We start from the raw sequence: 17,915 nt of genomic DNA, 5'->3' as shown, positions 1-17,915 counted from the left end.
TGCATAAGGCTGGAGACATTGGGTCGGGGTAGAGCACATATCTACCCCCCCTGCTTCATATGACCCTATAACACTGATGATCATTGATTAAAAACGAACCAAACCAACTGAAAACAACGGGTACGTCCCAATAATCTCTCAACTGAAAACAACGGGTACATCCCAATAATCTCTCCTTTCTCTAAAAGTGTGCACTTGATCACTTCCCTTCAAGGATAGGAAATTACTGGTATAAGAAATATTATGGAAACTTCTATAGTCTAGCTAGCCCATGCTCCACCAATCCAATGCTTTTAGATTAATGGAGATCAGTGAACAAGTTCACCGTTCAGGAGGAAGGAGAGATTATTGGGACACAAACAAGGAGAAGCATGGTTAAGAATGCTGGCTTTGAGGTTGTCACACTACCTTTCCCTGATAGGACAGTTTGGTTATGATGTCAGACAGATACCCCCCCTCCATAGCCTGGTCCCAGATCTGTTTGTGCTGTCCTTGTCAAGCCATACATGACATTGAGTGACGAGGAGTTGACATGCTAGCACTATCAGACTGGCAATCAGGCTAACCCCTCCCATCAATACCCCCAGAATCCTCTTTCCTTCTTAATGTTAACAAACCAACTGAAAACAAAATGCTATGCTAACGTTAGCTAACATGAAGAGTATGTACAGCTAGTGTGAACACAATAATACTGAAGGGTGGACAACACATCATGAGGCATGTCGTATCCATAGGTTACAAATGTAAACCAGGATTACTGTAGTGCATTTTTTTTTTTTTTTTTACTTTACAACTCAATAAAATACTGATTTTAGCAAACATCTTCATTGGCAATAAAAAGGTATAGAAATGTTTCTTCAACTGTACAGGTTAAGAGATTAAAACAAGAGTGGTAAAATTAGTCAAAATAACACTGACAAACAGAAATGACCTGGGATCAGATGTCTCACTCTCAGTAACAAAATAATTGAAAGGTCAGGTCTAACTTTTACAAGTCGTTGGGCTGTTTTTTTCTTCATTTTATACGTCTATAAACAAGGTCTAAGTAACACTGATTTATTTTTTCACAAGAAAAAGTCACTTCTTTTATGTCTAGCTCAGGCACACCTAGGTTTCAACACAGTAGTGGACCGACACACACCATCAACATGGCAGCCATCTTTGTTTTATTTCTTCTTTTGACGACAAGACAAGATTTTCCTGTCCTGCTATTTGACACCTAGGATTTCCATTTTCATCAGAGAATGTATTTTCTTCATTCACCGTTCATCTTGTCTTCCTCTGTTTCTTTCTGTCCGTTTTCCAACCCCTCCGTCGGGATGTCCTCCTTGTCCACATGCGGTTCTTTGTCCTCCGTTTCCATAGCTTCCTCTGTTACTATGGTTTCCTTCTCTGCCACTCCTTCCTCCTCCTCTTCCTCCTCTACACCTCCCATTACCTGTACCTCCATCACCTCCTCTTCCTCACACACATCCTCCTGCTGTAGAGACTCCTCTTTACAAACCTCCTCCTCCTCTCTCCTCCCTTCCTCATCCTGCTCTTCTTCACATACCTGCTTCTGCTGTACCCCCTCCTCTTCCTCCTCCTCCTCCTCCTCTTCCTCCTCTTCCTCTCTGCTCCCTTCCTCCTCCTCCTCTTTCTCTCTGCTCCCTTCCTCCTCCTCTTCCTCTCTGCTCCCTTCCTCCTCCTCCTCTTTCTCTCTGCTCCCTTCCTCCTCCTCTTCCTCCTCCTCTTTCCTCTCCTCCCTAAACTCCTCCACCTCGTAGATCTCACTCTCCTCGTCATCCTCACCGACTTGCACCACCCGTATGTCGTCCATGCTCATGGCCGCCATGCCCTCCTCCTCCTCTTCCTCCTCCTCTTCCTCCAGCTCTTCCTCACTCTCCCTCTCGTCTGAGTCCAGTTGGGAAGGTGGGGAGGTGGGACGGCTGTCTGACTGCTGCTCCTCTGTTTGGGGGCTCATTTCAGGGCTCATGCCGAGCTGACGTCCCCCCTGCCGCCCTCCCTGGGGCTCCTTCTTGCAGTAGGAGTATCGGTGGTTCATGTGCTGGCTGTAGGAGCCCGAGTGGGAGAAACACTTGCCACACTTGTCACAGCGGTAGGGCTTCTCTCCGGAGTGCAGTCTCGTGTGTTCTATCAAGTGGTGCTTGTGTTTGAAGGCTTTGTCGCAGATGCCGCACTCATGTGGCCGTTTTCCTGAAAACAGAAACACAGGAGGGTTCAGTGTTTCAAACTATTTCAAACTCAACCAGCCATTACAACAGAAATCAATCCGAAACCCATTATTCTTGATTTGCAGTGTGTGTGTGTGTGTGTGTGTGTGTGTGTGAGTGTGTGTGAACTGCTTTTACCATTACATTAGTTCTGCACCCAGGCAGCCTGCCTGGTGTCACTTTCTACAATCACTGACCTGCCTGCAGACTTACTAACTGTGAAACCAACGGCACTTGTTGTGGAAACAATAGCATAACAAAAACTCTCACAATTATGTAAAACACTCAAGAAAATCCCCCTAAAAGGATTCTAGCAGGTCTGTTGCAATAGGAAAATATGTGGAGATGGAGATCAAACTAGCTGCCTGATGCTGATATGTTATTCTGGACCTGGTTCTCATTGAACCCAGGAAGAAGAGATGAGGGTTGTGTTCCAAAAGGCACCATATTCCCTATATAGTGCACTACTTTTGACCTGTGCCCTATGGGCCCTCATCAAAAGTAGTACACTATAAAGGGAATAGGGTGCCATTTGGGACGAAGGTCAACTGGGCCCATCCAACGGGCCGTTAAACACCCCTCTAGCCCCTTTCAAAAATCATTTTGACTCTGCCTGCTTGTCCTGAGCCAGGCCAGGGGTGCGTCCCAAATTGCACCCTATTTCCTATAGGTCTCTGGTCAAAAGAAGTGCAGTATATAGGGAATAGGTTGTCATTTGGGACACACACCAGAGCCATTAACGCCAAATCGAATCAAAGGGGGTTGAGCCAGTGGCCACACACGCATCTCATAAGCAATAATTCATGTGTGTTTAAGAGGACATTAGGTGGTTTAAGAAGACATTAGGTGGTTCAAGAGGACATTAGGTGGTTTAAGAAGACATTAGGTGGTTTAAGAGGACATTAGGTGGTTTAAGAGGACATTAGGCGGTTTAAGAGGACATTAGGTGGTTCAAGAGGACATTAGGCGGTTTAAGAGGACATTAGGTGGTTCAAGAGGACATTAGGCGGTTTAAGAGGACATTAGGCGGTTTAAGAGGACATTAGGCGGTTTAAGAGGACATTAGGTGGTTTAAGAGGACATTAGGTGGTTTAAGAGGACATTAGGCGGTTTAAGAGGACATTAGGCGGTTTAAGAGGACATTAGGTGGTTTAAGAGGACATTAGGTGGTTTAAGAGGACATTAGGCGGTTTAAGAGGACATTAGGTGGTTTAAGGGGACAATAGGTGGTTTAAGAGGACATTAGGTGGTTTAAGAGGACATTAGGCGGTTTAAGAGGACATTAGGTGGTTTAATAATAATAATAATAATATGCCATTTAGCAGACGCTTTTATCCAAAGCGACTTACAGTCATGCGTGCATACATTTTTTGTGTATGGGTGGTCCCGGGGATCGAACCCACTACCTTGGCGTTACAAGCGCCGTGCTCTACCAGCTGAGCTACAGAGGACCACAGTTTAAGAGGACATTAGGTGGTTTAAGGGGACATTAGGTGGTTTAAGAGGATGTTAGCTTGGCTGTTTAAGAGGACGATATTAGGCTGTTATACCAGATTCAGGGAAGAAGCAACCTGGGTTCTCTATAACGAAAGCAGTAGGCAGGTAAAAACCATAGGGTTCTATTCAAAGCTGAAGGTCATTTCCGATTGAGCCGACATATTCAGCATTTACGCAGGGGTCGGCGACAGACGGCCCGCGGCCCAAAACTGGCACACAAGTTTTGTTTGGGCCCTAAACATTTTTAGCAACATAAAATTATAATCTACTTTTGGGTTTAAAAAAAGACAAAAATCACCAGGAATTCAGCAAAAAATTTGTTTAATTTAGGAAATCTGTTCACCAAGTATTCACAAGAAAATTTAAAAAAAAGATGTGATTGTGTCTCAATGTAATCAAGGTATTTAATGATTGTTATTTTCAAATACAATCTCTTTTTGGGCTTAGTTATGGTCAATTTGCAGTGTGCAAATTACTATAATTATGTTCTGGCCCCCCGACCATCCACTCCGACAAAAATCGTCCCGAGGCTGAATTTAGTTGCCTGCCCCTGGTTTACCGTGAATGCAGTCTCCGCTAACGCGGGAAGATTGCTTTCAAATTTCAATCACGCTGTAACACTTAACTTCCACGATACGGATTGAATAGAGCCCTTGGGTCTTTTAAATGCCTGTCAATGTTATCCCCATTCATATCACGCAAGTGAAGTAATGTCTCATAGTGCAGATGAGAAGGAGTGGTATAAGGCAGGCAGCTCTCATTAAAAAAGAATACAAAAATAATTCCACCACACCAGGGGCCGTATGTATCAAACATCTCAGAGTAGGAGTGCTGATCTGGGATCAGGTCCTCCCTGTCCGCGTAATCTTATTTATTGTGATCTAAAAGGCAAAACTGATCCTAAATCAGCACTACAACTATAGCCCCGTTTATACCTGGTTATACATGCATCCTTTGTCCCGATCTTGTGTACATTCTGATTGTGCCCACATTTTCAGACAGGTGTAGACGGTTAAAAGATGCATTGTGGTCTAATTGTGATCAGATCTTCCTGCCCACATCTGGAGGTAGTCAGGCACGCAGCGTGTCTGGATATCTTACAAGTGTTGACGAATCTGGACAATGAAACCATTTAAATCCTCATTATCCCACCTTCTAAATCATTGACAGGTGGCACCATTGACTTATGGCATCTATATGTGTCTTAAAATAAATAAATATTATTTTGAAAGAATAGCTGTCAAATAATTTGCATACAGGAAGGGACCAGGAAATCTGGTCACAATGCGGATACAGTGGACGGATAACAGACATATTTTAATATCACATGTAGACACATTTCTGAAAATGTGGGCTCGATCAGAATGTGCACAATATCAGGACAAAGGACACGTTAGCGCCAGGTCTACACAAGGCTTCTGAGACGCTTGATAGATACGGCCCCTGACCCAATGGATCCGCAGCCAGTGGCCATATTGTTTACCTGTGTGTTCGTATTTATGCCTGAGCAGGGAGCTGCTCTTCTGGAAGATCTTGTCACACAGGTCACAGGCGTACATCCCGCTCTCTAGCCGACGCATCTTCTTCTGCGGAGGGGAAGAGTCCGAGTTGTTCTGCTCCTCTGAGCTGGTGGCAGACTTCTCCTCCTGTCCAAGCAAAATACAGATTTTTTTTATCATAATAATAATGTTATTAGGGAGAGGAATTCCATCAAAAACAATAGGTTACCCCTAATAATCCTAATTTATTAAATTTAAACACAGTGTTTCCACTGTCAAACGTTTTTATGTGAGGAGAGATCAGTTGTAAAAAGCCCAGCAGGAGTAACTTAGAGAGCTCTCTCTGCCACACCAGGAGTAACTTAGAGAGCTCTCTCTGCCACACCTGGAGTAACTTAGAGAGCTCTCTCTGCCACACCAGGAGTAACTTAGAGAGCTCTCTCTGCCACACCTGGAGTAACTTAGAGAGCTCTCTCTGCCACACCAGGAGTAACTTAGAGAGCTCTCTCTGCCACACCAGGAGTAACTTAGAGAGCTCTCTCTGCCACACCAGGAGTAACTTAGAGAGCTCTCTCTGCCACACCAGGAGTAACTTAGAGAGCTCTCTCTGCCACACCAGGAGTAACTTAGAGAGCTCTCTCTGCCACACCAGGAGTAACTTAGAGAGCTCTCTCTGCCACACCAGGAGTAACTTAGAGAGCTCTCTCTGCCACACCAGGAGTAACTTAGAGAGCTCTCTCTGCCACACCAGGAGTAACTTAGAGAGCTCTCTCTGCCACACCAGGAGTAACTTAGAGAGCTCTCTCTGCCACACCAGGAGTAACTTAGAGAGCTCTCTCTGCCACACCAGGAGTAACTTAGAGAGCTCTCTCTGCCACACCAGGAGTAACTTAGAGAGCTCTCTCTGCCACACCAGGAGTAACTTAGAGAGCTCTCTCTGCCACACCAGGAGTAACTTAGAGAGCTCTCTCTGCCACACCAGGAGTAACTTAGAGAGCTCTCTCTGCCACACCAGGAGTAACTTAGAGAGCTCTCTCTGCCACACCAGGAGTAACTTAGAGAGCTCTCTCTGCCACACCAGGAGTAACTTAGAGAGCTCTCTCTGCCACACCAGGAGTAACTTAGAGAGCTCTCTCTGCCACACCAGGAGTAACTTAGAGAGCTCTCTCTGCCACACCAGGAGTAACTTAGAGAGCTCTCTCTGCCACACCTGGAGTAACTTAGAGAGCTCTCTCTGCCACACCAGGAGTAACTTAGAGAGCTCTCTCTGCCACACCAGGAGTAACTTAGAGAGCTCTCTCTGCCACACCAGGAGTAACTTAGAGAGCTCTCTCTGCCACACCTGTCAGACACTGACACCCACGTGGGCTTTCAGACAGACGCTGTGCTCTGAGCTGCTCACACGTATTAACATACGTTGGAGGATTCATTCTGCTTACACACACATACACACACACACACACACACACACACACACACACACACACACACACACACACACACACACACACACACACACACACACACACACACACACACACACACACACACACACACACACACACACACACACACACACACACACACACACGGTCCCCTGAGTCTTCCAGGAGGAATCCAACTCAACTCCAGGCTGTGGCAGCTCTAATGTAGTATTAGATAACAGGGAAGACTAGAGGGAGCCCGAACCATTGAGCCAGGACGGCTTTCTTTTCTCCACAGGCAGAGTAAGGATGCGTCCCAAATGCCATGCTTTTCCCTATATACTGTACTACTTTTGACTAGAGACCTATGGAATAGGGTACTATTTGAGATACAGGCTGACTCCTGAGGGCTGGGTTAGTCAGGTTAGTCAGTAAAGCTGAAGCAGGAAACTAGGGGAAACTCACAGTGCATTCTTTCCACACTACCTATCTCTTAACATTGTCTTCTCCCACATAATCATATATTCTGAATAGCTCTGTCACAAACCAACCTGGCAGCCGTTGAGTATGACGGTCTTCTGGGCCCCGGCGGCGCCACTGCCTGCTGCTGTAGTAGTGTATGTATAGGTGAGCTGGGGGATGAGGATGGTCCGTTTGGTGGTGCCGGTGCCCTGGTTGGTGATGGCTACTAGCTGGGTGCTCATGATGTTCACTGGGCTGGAAATGGCCGTTTGGGGGGAGGAGGTGACGTAGATGGTGTTGGTGGTTCCCTGGAAGCCTGGGAGCTGCGCTTGGGGCTGGAGTGTCTCCTTCAGGCAGGTGAGGTTGAGGGGCTGCTCCTGGGGGACATGGGGGACCTGGGGCTGTGACTGGGGCTGTTTGGGAAGGGACAGGTCCAGGGGAAGATCTTGAGCCTCGCGCTCCGAGTCGTCCTCAGTCTTCACGATGACCAGGCCGCTGGAGGAGAGGTTTAGTGGTGAGGGGGCCGAGGCTGAGACCGAGGGTGACAAGGAGGTCGAGGCAGGGGAACTGCTGGGAGGTTGGGAAGATGATATCTCCTGTGTTTGGGCTGAGGCAGGCTGCTCCTCTATCTCTGTCCCACTCTTCTCTTGGGCAACCTGGGTCTCTGTGCTGGGATCTGAAAGTCCAGAGTCATCTGGAGAGGAACCAGGGGGTCCGACCGTGATCTGACCAGACCGCATTTTCTCAAACCACTTCTTGACCACGTCCACGGGCAGGCTGATATTGTCAGAGATCTTGGCCAGCTCTTCCTCGGTGGGCTCGGCGTTTAAGGTGAAGTAGGCCTTGAGGAGGGAGAGTAGGTTCTTTAGAGGGTGCTGGCCTGGTGTTATCCCTGCCTCGGCCAGGAGGGCGGCGATGGAGGGGTCGAGGGGGCCGTCGTCACCTCCCTCCCCATTGGCAGGTTTACAATGCTGGAGCATGTGCAGTGCATCCAAATCACCAGGACAGTTGTCACACAGCAGACACCCTGTCTTGCCTGTCTGGGCTTTTGGTGTCTCAGCTTCAGTCTGCTCTGCTTCAGTCTCTGTCTCCTCCGTCTCCATCTCTTTCTCCTTCTCCTTCTCAGACTCGCACTCCGAGTCGGTCGGCTCGGTCTTGTCGATGCTTAGGTCCTGGGGGAGTTTCTCTGTTACTTTGGAGGCTGGCTGTGTGTTTGTGGTACTGGCGGTGTTGGTAGTGGGAGGGGGAGCCTCCTTCTTGAGGAGCTGAGGGGCGGTGGGCTGTTGGGCTGGGCTTGGCTCCAGGCTGTAGTTAATGATGATCTTGGTGGTTCCGTCCTGGTCGACGAAGCCAGGCAGGCTGATGGCTGAGATGACCTGCTGCCCAGCCTGTGTCACAAACCCCTGCTTGGAGGTCACCAGCCCGTTGGCCGTCCCCAGCACCTGACGCAGCACATTCCCATCCATGGCCACCTTGGATATAAGAGGACCACCATGGAACTAAGTTGTTATCCTCATTTTGCATCATCACACTTTAAAACTTTACTGCTGACATGCAACGTTTAGGACCATATCAACAGTGAACTTTTTGAGTAAAGAGATCCTTTAAAATGCATTGTATCCATAAATGATCAAATATATGGGTTATTAAAACAATTATAAATCAAATCAAACCTTGAGCACGTTCTGCAGGTCGCTGAGGTTAATACTGATGGGAGACATTAGACCCATGGTGGGCAGTACCACCGCCTGGACCATGCCCTGAGGCAACGCCATGCCCTGGGGTAGCACCACGCCGCCGTTAAACACCGTCCCGTTAGTCCCCGCCGCCCCGTTAGGAGCCACCGCCACCGGCTTGCACTCATAGTCCACTGGCTCAGATTTTATCTGGTTGTGGGGGAGCTGCTCCTGCAGGGGCTTGCCGTCTGTCTTCTCCCCCCGGAGGAGCACTCGGACGGGGGCCGCGGTGGGGCCAGAGGGCTGGGTCTGGCTGGGGGTCTGGTTGGAGACCTTGATGACTGGGCGGGGGGTGCCGTTGACAGGCACCATGCCAACACATTTCTTACTGCTGATGTGGGAGCTGTAGGAACCTGAGTGGGAAAAACGCTTCTTACAGTTGGGGCACTCGTATGGCTTCTCTCCTGCGAAGAAAGAGATATATATTTTTTTGTAATCAAATAAGGAAACAGCTGAACAGCTGAGGTTGTGTCCCAAATGGCACCCTATTACCTATATAGTGCACTACTTTTGACCAGAGCCCTGTCGGAATATGGTGCTATTTGGGACTCAGGTGAACCTATCGTTAACAAACAGGCTGAGGTAATAATCTCCCCTGAAGCCAATAGCAACAGAATGATGACACATTGGCCAGGAGCACAGATTCAACAATGATTATAATCAAGAGTTTGAAATGACAGAGCTGCATAATCTAAACATATGAAAGGAGAAAAGGGTAAGTTCGGTACATCTGGACCACCAGCGTGAATATAGGTGAGTCACAGTGTCTGCCTCCCAAATGGCACTATACAGGGCTCTGGTCAGGAATAGGGTACCATTTTGGAGGCAGACACTACCCACTGGGCACACACTGGTTGAATCAATGTTGTTTCCACGCCATTTTCAATGAATTTACATTGAAATGACGTCTGTGCCCAGTGGGTATGAGTCATGATGACGAAGTGTGTGTGTTGCCAATGGCGACCGGGGTGATGCTAATTTTTACTCACCGCTGTGGATGCGAAGGTGCTCCTTCAGGTGGTGCTTATATTTAAAAGCCTTGGAACACTCAGTACACTTGAACTTCCTGTTCCCCCCTGTTGTTGTGGTTGTGGTGGTGGTGGTCTGGGGTACATGACGCTGGCAGACAGATAGGACAGACAGAGAGACAGACAGCGGTGAGTGAGGACTCTTCAGTCATTAAATGGATACAGTGTAGTTAATGGTTTGTTGTGCATGGGATGGGGATGTTTGTAATGTCACAACAGCAGCCTGTCTAAAGAGTACTCTCTTGTTACTGTTAATTCCCAGTAAAGCAGTAAAAGAAATAGCCATATTTGAAATACAGACACATTAATCAAATTGCTCCATCAAAGAACAGGCTAAAGGGAGAATTCAAATAAAGCTGATAAAAGATTTGGCATACATATTTAACGGATCAGCGTACATTTTCACTGTTGTTGTGCATAAAAAGAAAATAGGTTGCCATTTGGGATGCAACGTCTCTGATCCTTTGCCTCATAATCCAATGGATCACATCAATAAAAGCATTCCAAAACGCATTGATTATCTAAACAGAGGTTACTTTGTGCCTGTTTGTCAGCAGACAGTGATAAAGCTAGGTTTGGGTTATGACAAAATGATGAATTGTAATGCAAAACAGAAATCCATAAAGAAAATGTATTCAACAGGAGCAGATAAACATTCAGGTATTTATATTTATATCACACTAATGGTTGTCAGTGGGAGGACTGCCCATTCTATAGTATGTTAATGACCCAGGCAGTCTGCCAGGGGACTGAGCCCCAGCAATGAAAGCATTAGGGTTGCAAAATACTGGTAACTATCCCAAAACCACCAGGTTTTCCAGAAATCCCAGTTGGAAGATTCCTGGAATGAGGAGGGAATAGGCAGGAAATCTGGGAAAGATACAGGCAGAGAGACAGGGACAGAGACAGGGACAGAGACAGGGACAGAGACAGAGACAGGGACAGGGACAGGGACAGGGAAGACACAGGGACAGGGACAGGGAAGATACAGGCAGAGAGACAGGGACAGAGACAGGGACAGAGACAGGGACAGGGACAGGGAAGACACAGGCAGAGAGACAGGGACAGAGACAGGGACAGAGACAGGGACAGGGACAGAGACAGAGACAGAGATAGAGACAGAGACAGAGACAGAGACAGGGAAGACACAGGCATTGAGACAGGGACAGAGACAGGGACAGAGACAGGGACAGAGACAGGGACAGGGAAGACACAGCCAGAGAGACAGGGACAGAGACAGGGACAGAGACAGGGACAGAGACAGGGACAAGAACAGGGAAGACACAGGGACAGGGACAGGGACAGGGAAGATACAGGGACAGAGACAGGGACAGGGACAGTAACAGAGACAGGAACAGAGACAGGGACAGAGACAGGGAAGACACAGGCAGAGAGACAGGGACAGAGACAGGGACAGAGACAGTGACAGAGACAGGGACAGGGAAGACACAGGCAGAGAGACAGGGACAGAGACAGGGAAGATACAGGGACAGAGACAGAGACAGGGAAGATACAGGGACAGAGACAGAGACAGGGAAGATACAGGGACAGAGACAGGGACAGAGACAGGGAAGATACAGGGACAGGGACAGAGACAGGGACAGAGAAGATACAGGGACAGAGACAGGGACAGGGATAGGGAAGATACAGGGACAGAGACAGGGACAGAGACAGGGAAAATACAGGGACAGGGACAGAGAAGATACAGGGACAGGGACAAGGACAGAGAAGATACAGGCAGAGAGACAGGGACAGAAACAGCAACAGGGACAGAGACAGAGAAGATACAGGGAGAGAGACAGGGACAGGGACAGAGACAGGGACAGAGACAGAAACCAAGACAGGAACAGAGACAGGGACAGAGACAGAAACCAAGACAGGGACAGAGACAGGGACAGAGACAGGGATAGAGACAGAGACAGGAACAGAGACAGGGACAGAGACAGGAACAGAGAAAGGGACAGGGACAGGGACAGGGACATGGACACACACACACAGGTGCCTACCTGTACAGGATCCTTGTGTTGGGTCATATGACAATCCAGCTGTGTACGGTAGGTGAAGGTGTAGCTGCACTGAGAGCAGCTGAAGCTGTCCTCGCTCTTCTCGTGCCGTAGCTTGATGTGGTCCTTCAGGGCCGTGTAGCGCTTGTAGCCCCGTGAGCAGTACGGACAGGTCAGGAGCTGAGAGAGGGTGTCTGGCGTGCCTGGGACTGAGGAGGAAAATACATAAGACTATAAAACAAAGAAGATATATTGGTGCCTCAAACTCAGAAGCTCTATAAGGGTCTCAATTATGAGGGTCTCAGAATACGTTCCGAATGGCACCCTATTCCCTACATAGTACACTACTTAAATGCGGCCTGGTCAAAAGTAATGCACTACATTGGGAATAGGGGAACATTTGGGACGCAGGCCAAAGATAGCAATAGTATGAGGGTCTCAATAAGTGTTGAGTTGTGAAAGGTGCAGTGATGTAGCCTACCGTTCTTCTCTGGGACCCCTCTCTCAGGCGTGCTTTTCTGTTTGTCATCTGGAGCCTCGGGGTAGATGACCGCCGTGTCTCCCTGCTGGAGCATCTCCTCTACCAGAGCATCCTTTCCCTCCTCCTCCTCTTCCTCCTCCTCCTCCTCCTCCTCCTCCTCCTCATCCTCCTCTTCTGAGCCACACTCCTCCTTCACTGTAACACAGGAACACAAACACAAACGGTTTACAATGACATTACATATAACAACACGTTTTTTGGGGGGGGAGTTACAATCTAAAATATGAAGAACTCTTTGTACATGCAATATGTGTTGATAGGTATGTGGACTAAAAAGCCCTGTGGACACATTCCTTCCCGAGAGATGACAGTCCTCCCTCCTCTTTCTGTGTGCAGTGTGCCAGTAGACAGCTAGAGGGCGCCTCAGGGCCGATAACCTCAACCAGCCTTCATAACCAGCCTTCCCTTCACACAGCCATGAGTACATACTAAAGTACAAGACCCTGGGACAAGATTCTCTCTCTCTCTCTCTCTCTCTCTCTCTCTTTTCATTTTTTATTTTCTATGGTGGAGGGTTAATGCAATGTTTGTTTTAACGGTACCCAAAGTTAGGGAGGAAGAGGACTGAGTTTTAGTTTCCTGGGGTTTTGAACGGTGTGGTATGTCAGATGGCTTCACAGCCTAGCGCGGAGGAGACGCTGTCGTTACGGCATGGATTCAGGTGTGTTCCTGAGAATGGAATTAAGGTGGAGGAGTTCTGCTCGCGGTCGGCGAACAGGTAGGAGCTGAATTTATACATTCCGCTTCCAGAATGAACAAAGCTATGGTTGTGTTCATGAAAAGAGCAAATTTGGTGGGTAGGCTCATTTCTAGTGGAATATTTGTAAGGGTGGTAGTTGCAAATTTGCCTCAGTTTATTACGGATGATCAAATCAGGAAGGAGCTGAATCGTTTTTGGTAAGTTTGCTAGCGGTTTTCGTGTACTGTCGGCAGGTTTTCAGGCAGATGCTGTCAAGCATGTTGTTTCGTTCCGGAGGCAAGTGTTCATGTTTCTGAACAACAACGAGCAACAGTTAAATGTGAACTTTAAAGTGAGGCATGGGGAGGGGCTCTACGCAGGTTTTGCCAGCACAGATAGTCTACGGTGCTTTGAGTGTGGGGATTTGGGGCATAAGAGCTTTGCGTGCCCACATAAAGGCCGTAGACAAGGTGAGGGTACAAGCACCAGTGGGGGAAATCGAGGTCAACGTGCAGGGGGCCATGAGACGCAGGCAGCAGAGGCTGGGCCTAGTCATGCTACAGATGGTGGTGTAGATGAGGCTAGGTTTAGTCATGCTACAGATGGTGGTGTAGATGAGGTTGGGTCTAGTCATGCTACAGATGGTGGTGTAGATGAGGCTGGGTTTAGTCATGCTACAGATGGTGGTGTAGATGAGGCTGGGTTTAGTCATGCTAGAGATGGTGGTGTAGATGAGGCTGGGTCTAGTCATGTTATGGATAGTGGTGTAGATGAGGCTGGGTCTAGTCATGTTATGGATGGTGGTGTAGATGAGTCTGGGTCTAGTCATGTTATGGATGGTGGTGTAGATGAGGCTGGGTCTAGTCATGTTATGGATGGTGGTGTAGATGAGGCTGAGTCTAGTAATGTCATAGATGGTGGTGTAGACGAGGCTGGGCCTAGTCAGGTTATGCTAGTGGATGAGGAGAGTATAGTGGGGAAGGGTAAGCGACTAGGGGGGGTGGAGGAGGGTGTCAGGCGGAAGAGGAAAAAGGGGGAGAAGAAAGGAGGTGGGAGGGGAGAGGCTGGTGTGGTGCTGGGGGGGAGGCCCAGACTAGAGAGGAAGGGCAGGTGGTTAGGATGGGAGATGGAGGAAAGTGAGTCTGAAGAAGAGGATGCTTTCTTTTCAGACTCCTCCTCAATTGGTCCGGAGCTGACAGCCAGACAGGCAGAGGGGTCAAAGTACATGGTGAGGGAACTACTGTCACGTCTCCTCCCGTTGCTCCCCTCCGGTGCTCTGATTCGCCGGTCTACTGAGCCACCGGTCTGAGCGCACCACCTCGGCAACACCGGAATGGAAACCCAACGCATCCTAATCACCTCCAGCGCACCTGCACCTCATCATCTCATCACCACCCCTATATAGCCCTGGACTGTTCAGTGTTGTGTTGTGTTGTGTGTGATTGTTAGTGTCATGTCGTGTACTCGCTCTTTGTTGTTCTCTTGCTCAGTGTTAAGTAAACCTTTACATTGTTGATTCCTGCGTCTGCGTCCTACCTCTTCGTATCCTCAGTACTCGTCACAACTGTCAAGGTTCCTGAATGAGACTGATGGGAAAAAGGTTAATCTTGAGGCTTTTTTTTGCGATCCGGGAAAATTTGTAAGGTCAGTACAACACGCTATGAAAAATGAGGGGCATGGTGTCCTCTCACCCAGGAAACGGTTTAGGTTGAGGAAGTGGGTCACAACCGTGCGTAAAGGTCTACCTTCAGATGCTGTTTAGATCAATAGTTTTTTTCTGGCACTGGGGCTTTTTGAGCTTTGCTATTGGTCTCTTTCTTTGCTGGCTTTTCTCCCACTTCTTATGGAGACTCTTTGGGTAGGCTCGCTTAATATAAATGGCGCCAGAGATGCGGGAAAGAGGAGTGTGTTGGGTGGATATGTAAAAGAAAAAAGTACAGGTGTAGTTTCTGAAGGAGACGCATAGTGATGTGGTGAACGAAGTCGATTGGGGGCTATGGTGGAAAGGGACACGTGTGCTGAGCCATGGGACAAATATTAGTGCAGGGGTGGCAGTCCTTTTTGTACCGGGTCTGTCTGTAAAAATGTGCTCCTCAAAGGAGTTGTGTAGGGGTAGACTGCTTGTAGTAAAAGCAGAAATTAACAACAGGAGTTTTGTCTTTATAAATGTGTATGTGCCTAACACAGGGAGAGAGAGGGGACGTCTGTTTGGGTGTCTTAGACAGGAACTCTCACAGGTAGCGCCTGAGGAGACGCTGGTGGTCGGCGGGGACTGGAACTGTACAATGGATTTTACGAAATACAGGCTCAGTGGGGGTGTTAAGGGACATCATTAATCAGTTCGACCTAGTGGATGATTGGAGAACTAGACATCCCAACACAAGACAGTATACATGGGTGAAGGTCTTTGGGGCTAGGGTGAGTGCAGCCCGACATGATCGATTTTACATGTCCAGGAATCAGAGCAATAGGCTGTTGGGCGCTACCATTCTCCCGGTGGGTTATTCGGATCATCACATAACCATGGCTCGGCTGTCTATTTCACCAGGGCCTCGGCAGGCATCCTATTGGAAGTTTAATGTAAAGCTCTTACAAGATGCCACTTTTTGCTCAGGTTTCCAGACTTTTGGGGAAAGGTGGGGGCAGTGAAGAGAAGAGTATGAGTCTCTGAGTCAATGGTAGGATGTGGGAAAAGTCAAAATTCGGCCTTTCTGTCAACAGTATACAGCTCTCTCATCCTCAGAGGCTAGGAGAGTATTGGGGGAACTCGAGTGCAGTATTAGTGAGATGGAGGTAGAGCTGGTGGGGCAAGGCAATATAGGCCTCCAGGCTAATTTAGCTGAACTACGTAGGGACCTGGGCAGTTTTTTCCAGGTTAAAGCATAGGGGGCACTTGTAAGAGCTAGGTTCTCCATGCTCAAGGAGATAGATGCTCCCAGCTCCTTCTTGTTTGGTTTGGAAAGACAGAGTGGTGAAGCCAAGGGTATGTATTGTCTACGGCTGTCCGATGGGCGGGTGACCTCTGTGGTGGGGGAGATTCGGGAGCGGACTGTGGAGTTTTATACTGAGTTGTATAGGGCAGAACTGTGTGATCCTATGTGTGCTCAGGTTTTGTTTGCAGAATTCCCTAAGCTCTCTCTGGCACAGAGGGATGAAATGGACATTCCCCTGTTGTCCCATGAACTGGCAGAGGCCGTAACCCAGATGTCCCCCGGCCGTGCACCGGGGGTCGATGGACTCCCAGCAGAGTTTTATAAAAACTTCTGGGGAATAATTGGACTGGACTTATTTTATGTGTTGCGTGAGTGCGTCGGGGTAGGAGAGTTGCCAATGAGCTGCCGTCGGGCGGCTCTGACTTTCCTGCCCAAAAAAGGGGACATGTGTGAACTTAAGGACTGGAGCCTCCAAGACTGGCCAGGTGGAGGTGGCTCCTGTCCCACGTGTCATAGAGAGGGAGGGTGCTGATAATCAACAACCTGGTGGCATCTTCCCTGTGGCATAAACTGGCTGTCCTCAAACCCCCCCGCCAGTCTGCTCGCAGACCTGCAACGCAAGCTGGTGGATTTTTTCTGGTCGGGCCATCACTGGCTGAGGGCGGCAGTGTTGTATATGTCCGTAAACGAAGGAGGACAGGGCCTGGTGGAACTGGAGAGCAGGGTGGCTGCATTCAGACTAAAAGTGGCACAGAGACTGCTGTACCATACTGATGTCGGATGGAGGGAACCAGCATGCGCGCTGCTGAGGAGAGCTGGCGGATTAGGGTTGGACCGGCAGCTATTCCTCATGAGGCTGGAGGGGCTGAGTACAGCAGGGCTAAGGCCCACACGAAAAGGGGGTGTGGAGCCTGGGCTGTGGGAGGAGCCGATCTTCCACAACCCAGCCATCCTTTTGAGATCGATTCAGTCGACCAACCTGCAGAGGCGAATGATGGCAGCGGGTTTACTAAGGATGGGTGACCTGCGACTGCTGGGAGAGGAGGGGTGGAAAACCCCAGAAGTCCTAGCACAACAAACAGGACTAACATCTCTTAGGCTGCTGGAGAGATTCCTGGGGGAAGTACAGGAGGCACTGTCTTAGCCGGTAAGGGGGGTATTTGAGCGGCCAAAGGGGGAGAGACTGCCAATGTTTCCACCACTGCAGGTGACGGCAGAGACTGGGGACTGGCAAGGGGGTCTGGAGGACTTGTTAGATTTTAAAACTCCGAGCCTTGGGGAGTTTGAGGGGGTGGGAGGTAAAGCCCTCTACAAACTCTGCATTAAGGTAAGGAACATTAGGAGCCTAACAGGAGTGAAGGCTCATCAGTGGCAGGGAGTATGTGGGGCGGAGAGTATGGTGGGTTTTAGATGGAGGGGCTCTACAAACTCCCAGTACCAAAGAGGTCAGGGGACCTCCAGTGGAGGGTTCTACATGCAGCCCTGGCCACTAACAGCTGGTTGGCACAGGTCGACCCAGGAGTCGGACAGGGGTGTCCATTCTGTGTCATGAGTGAAACTGTGATTCATGTGTTTTCTGTGTGCGCCAGGTTAATGCCATTAATGTCTCTGTTGGAATGTTTAAAATGGGGTACAGGTATTCAAATAAGGAAAAGGCCAAATGTGTGTTTTTGAATTTTCTGTTTGCTCAGGCAAAGTTGGCTATTTGGCTAACAAGGAGGAACAGGGTCAAAGGGTCTCTCTCTCTCTCTCATTGCACACATAGCACATGGGATTTCAATTCACGAAAGCAGTACCCCAACTCTCGTCAAGTTTATTTGTCACACGCACAGGTTACACATGGTCCACAGTACAATGGAATGCTGACTTGTTGTGGAGAATAGGCCTATCACGAGGTAGG

At 48.7% G+C, this 17,915-nt stretch overlaps 1 protein-coding gene and 1 long non-coding RNA gene across 2 annotated transcripts in view; both read right to left on the bottom strand.

Moving 5' to 3' along the window:
• Positions 1 to 1,255: 1,255 nt before the first annotated feature.
• LOC311098843 (zinc finger E-box-binding homeobox 1-like) lies at positions 1,256 to 12,438 on the bottom strand (the record flags this gene model as incomplete). Its single annotated transcript, XM_084139411.1, has 8 exons — positions 12,344 to 12,438; positions 11,866 to 12,071; positions 9,821 to 9,950; positions 8,769 to 9,235; positions 7,185 to 8,567; positions 5,194 to 5,356; positions 1,648 to 2,196; positions 1,256 to 1,458 (listed from the first exon to the last, which is right to left on the bottom strand). The coding sequence occupies exons 1-8, from the start codon at positions 12,435 to 12,437 to the stop codon at positions 1,256 to 1,258; spliced, it is 3,195 nt and encodes a 1,064-aa protein (XP_083995537.1). The 5' UTR covers position 12,438.
• Positions 12,439 to 12,479: 41 nt separating this feature from the next.
• The window catches only part of LOC311150585, a 70,971-nt gene continuing 65,535 nt past the window's right edge, over positions 12,480 to 17,915 (bottom strand). The window contains exon 3 of the long non-coding RNA XR_014615122.1: positions 12,480 to 12,538. This is a non-coding gene — a long non-coding RNA (uncharacterized lncRNA). The remainder of the gene's footprint in view (positions 12,539 to 17,915) is intronic.

Source organism: Coregonus lavaretus, assembly GCF_964263955.1.
Source record: "Coregonus lavaretus genome assembly, chromosome: 23".
Classification (NCBI taxonomy): Eukaryota; Metazoa; Chordata; class Actinopteri; order Salmoniformes; family Salmonidae; genus Coregonus; species Coregonus lavaretus.
Note: the sequence above shows the minus strand (reverse complement) of the source record. Positions and strands in the feature narration are given on the sequence as shown.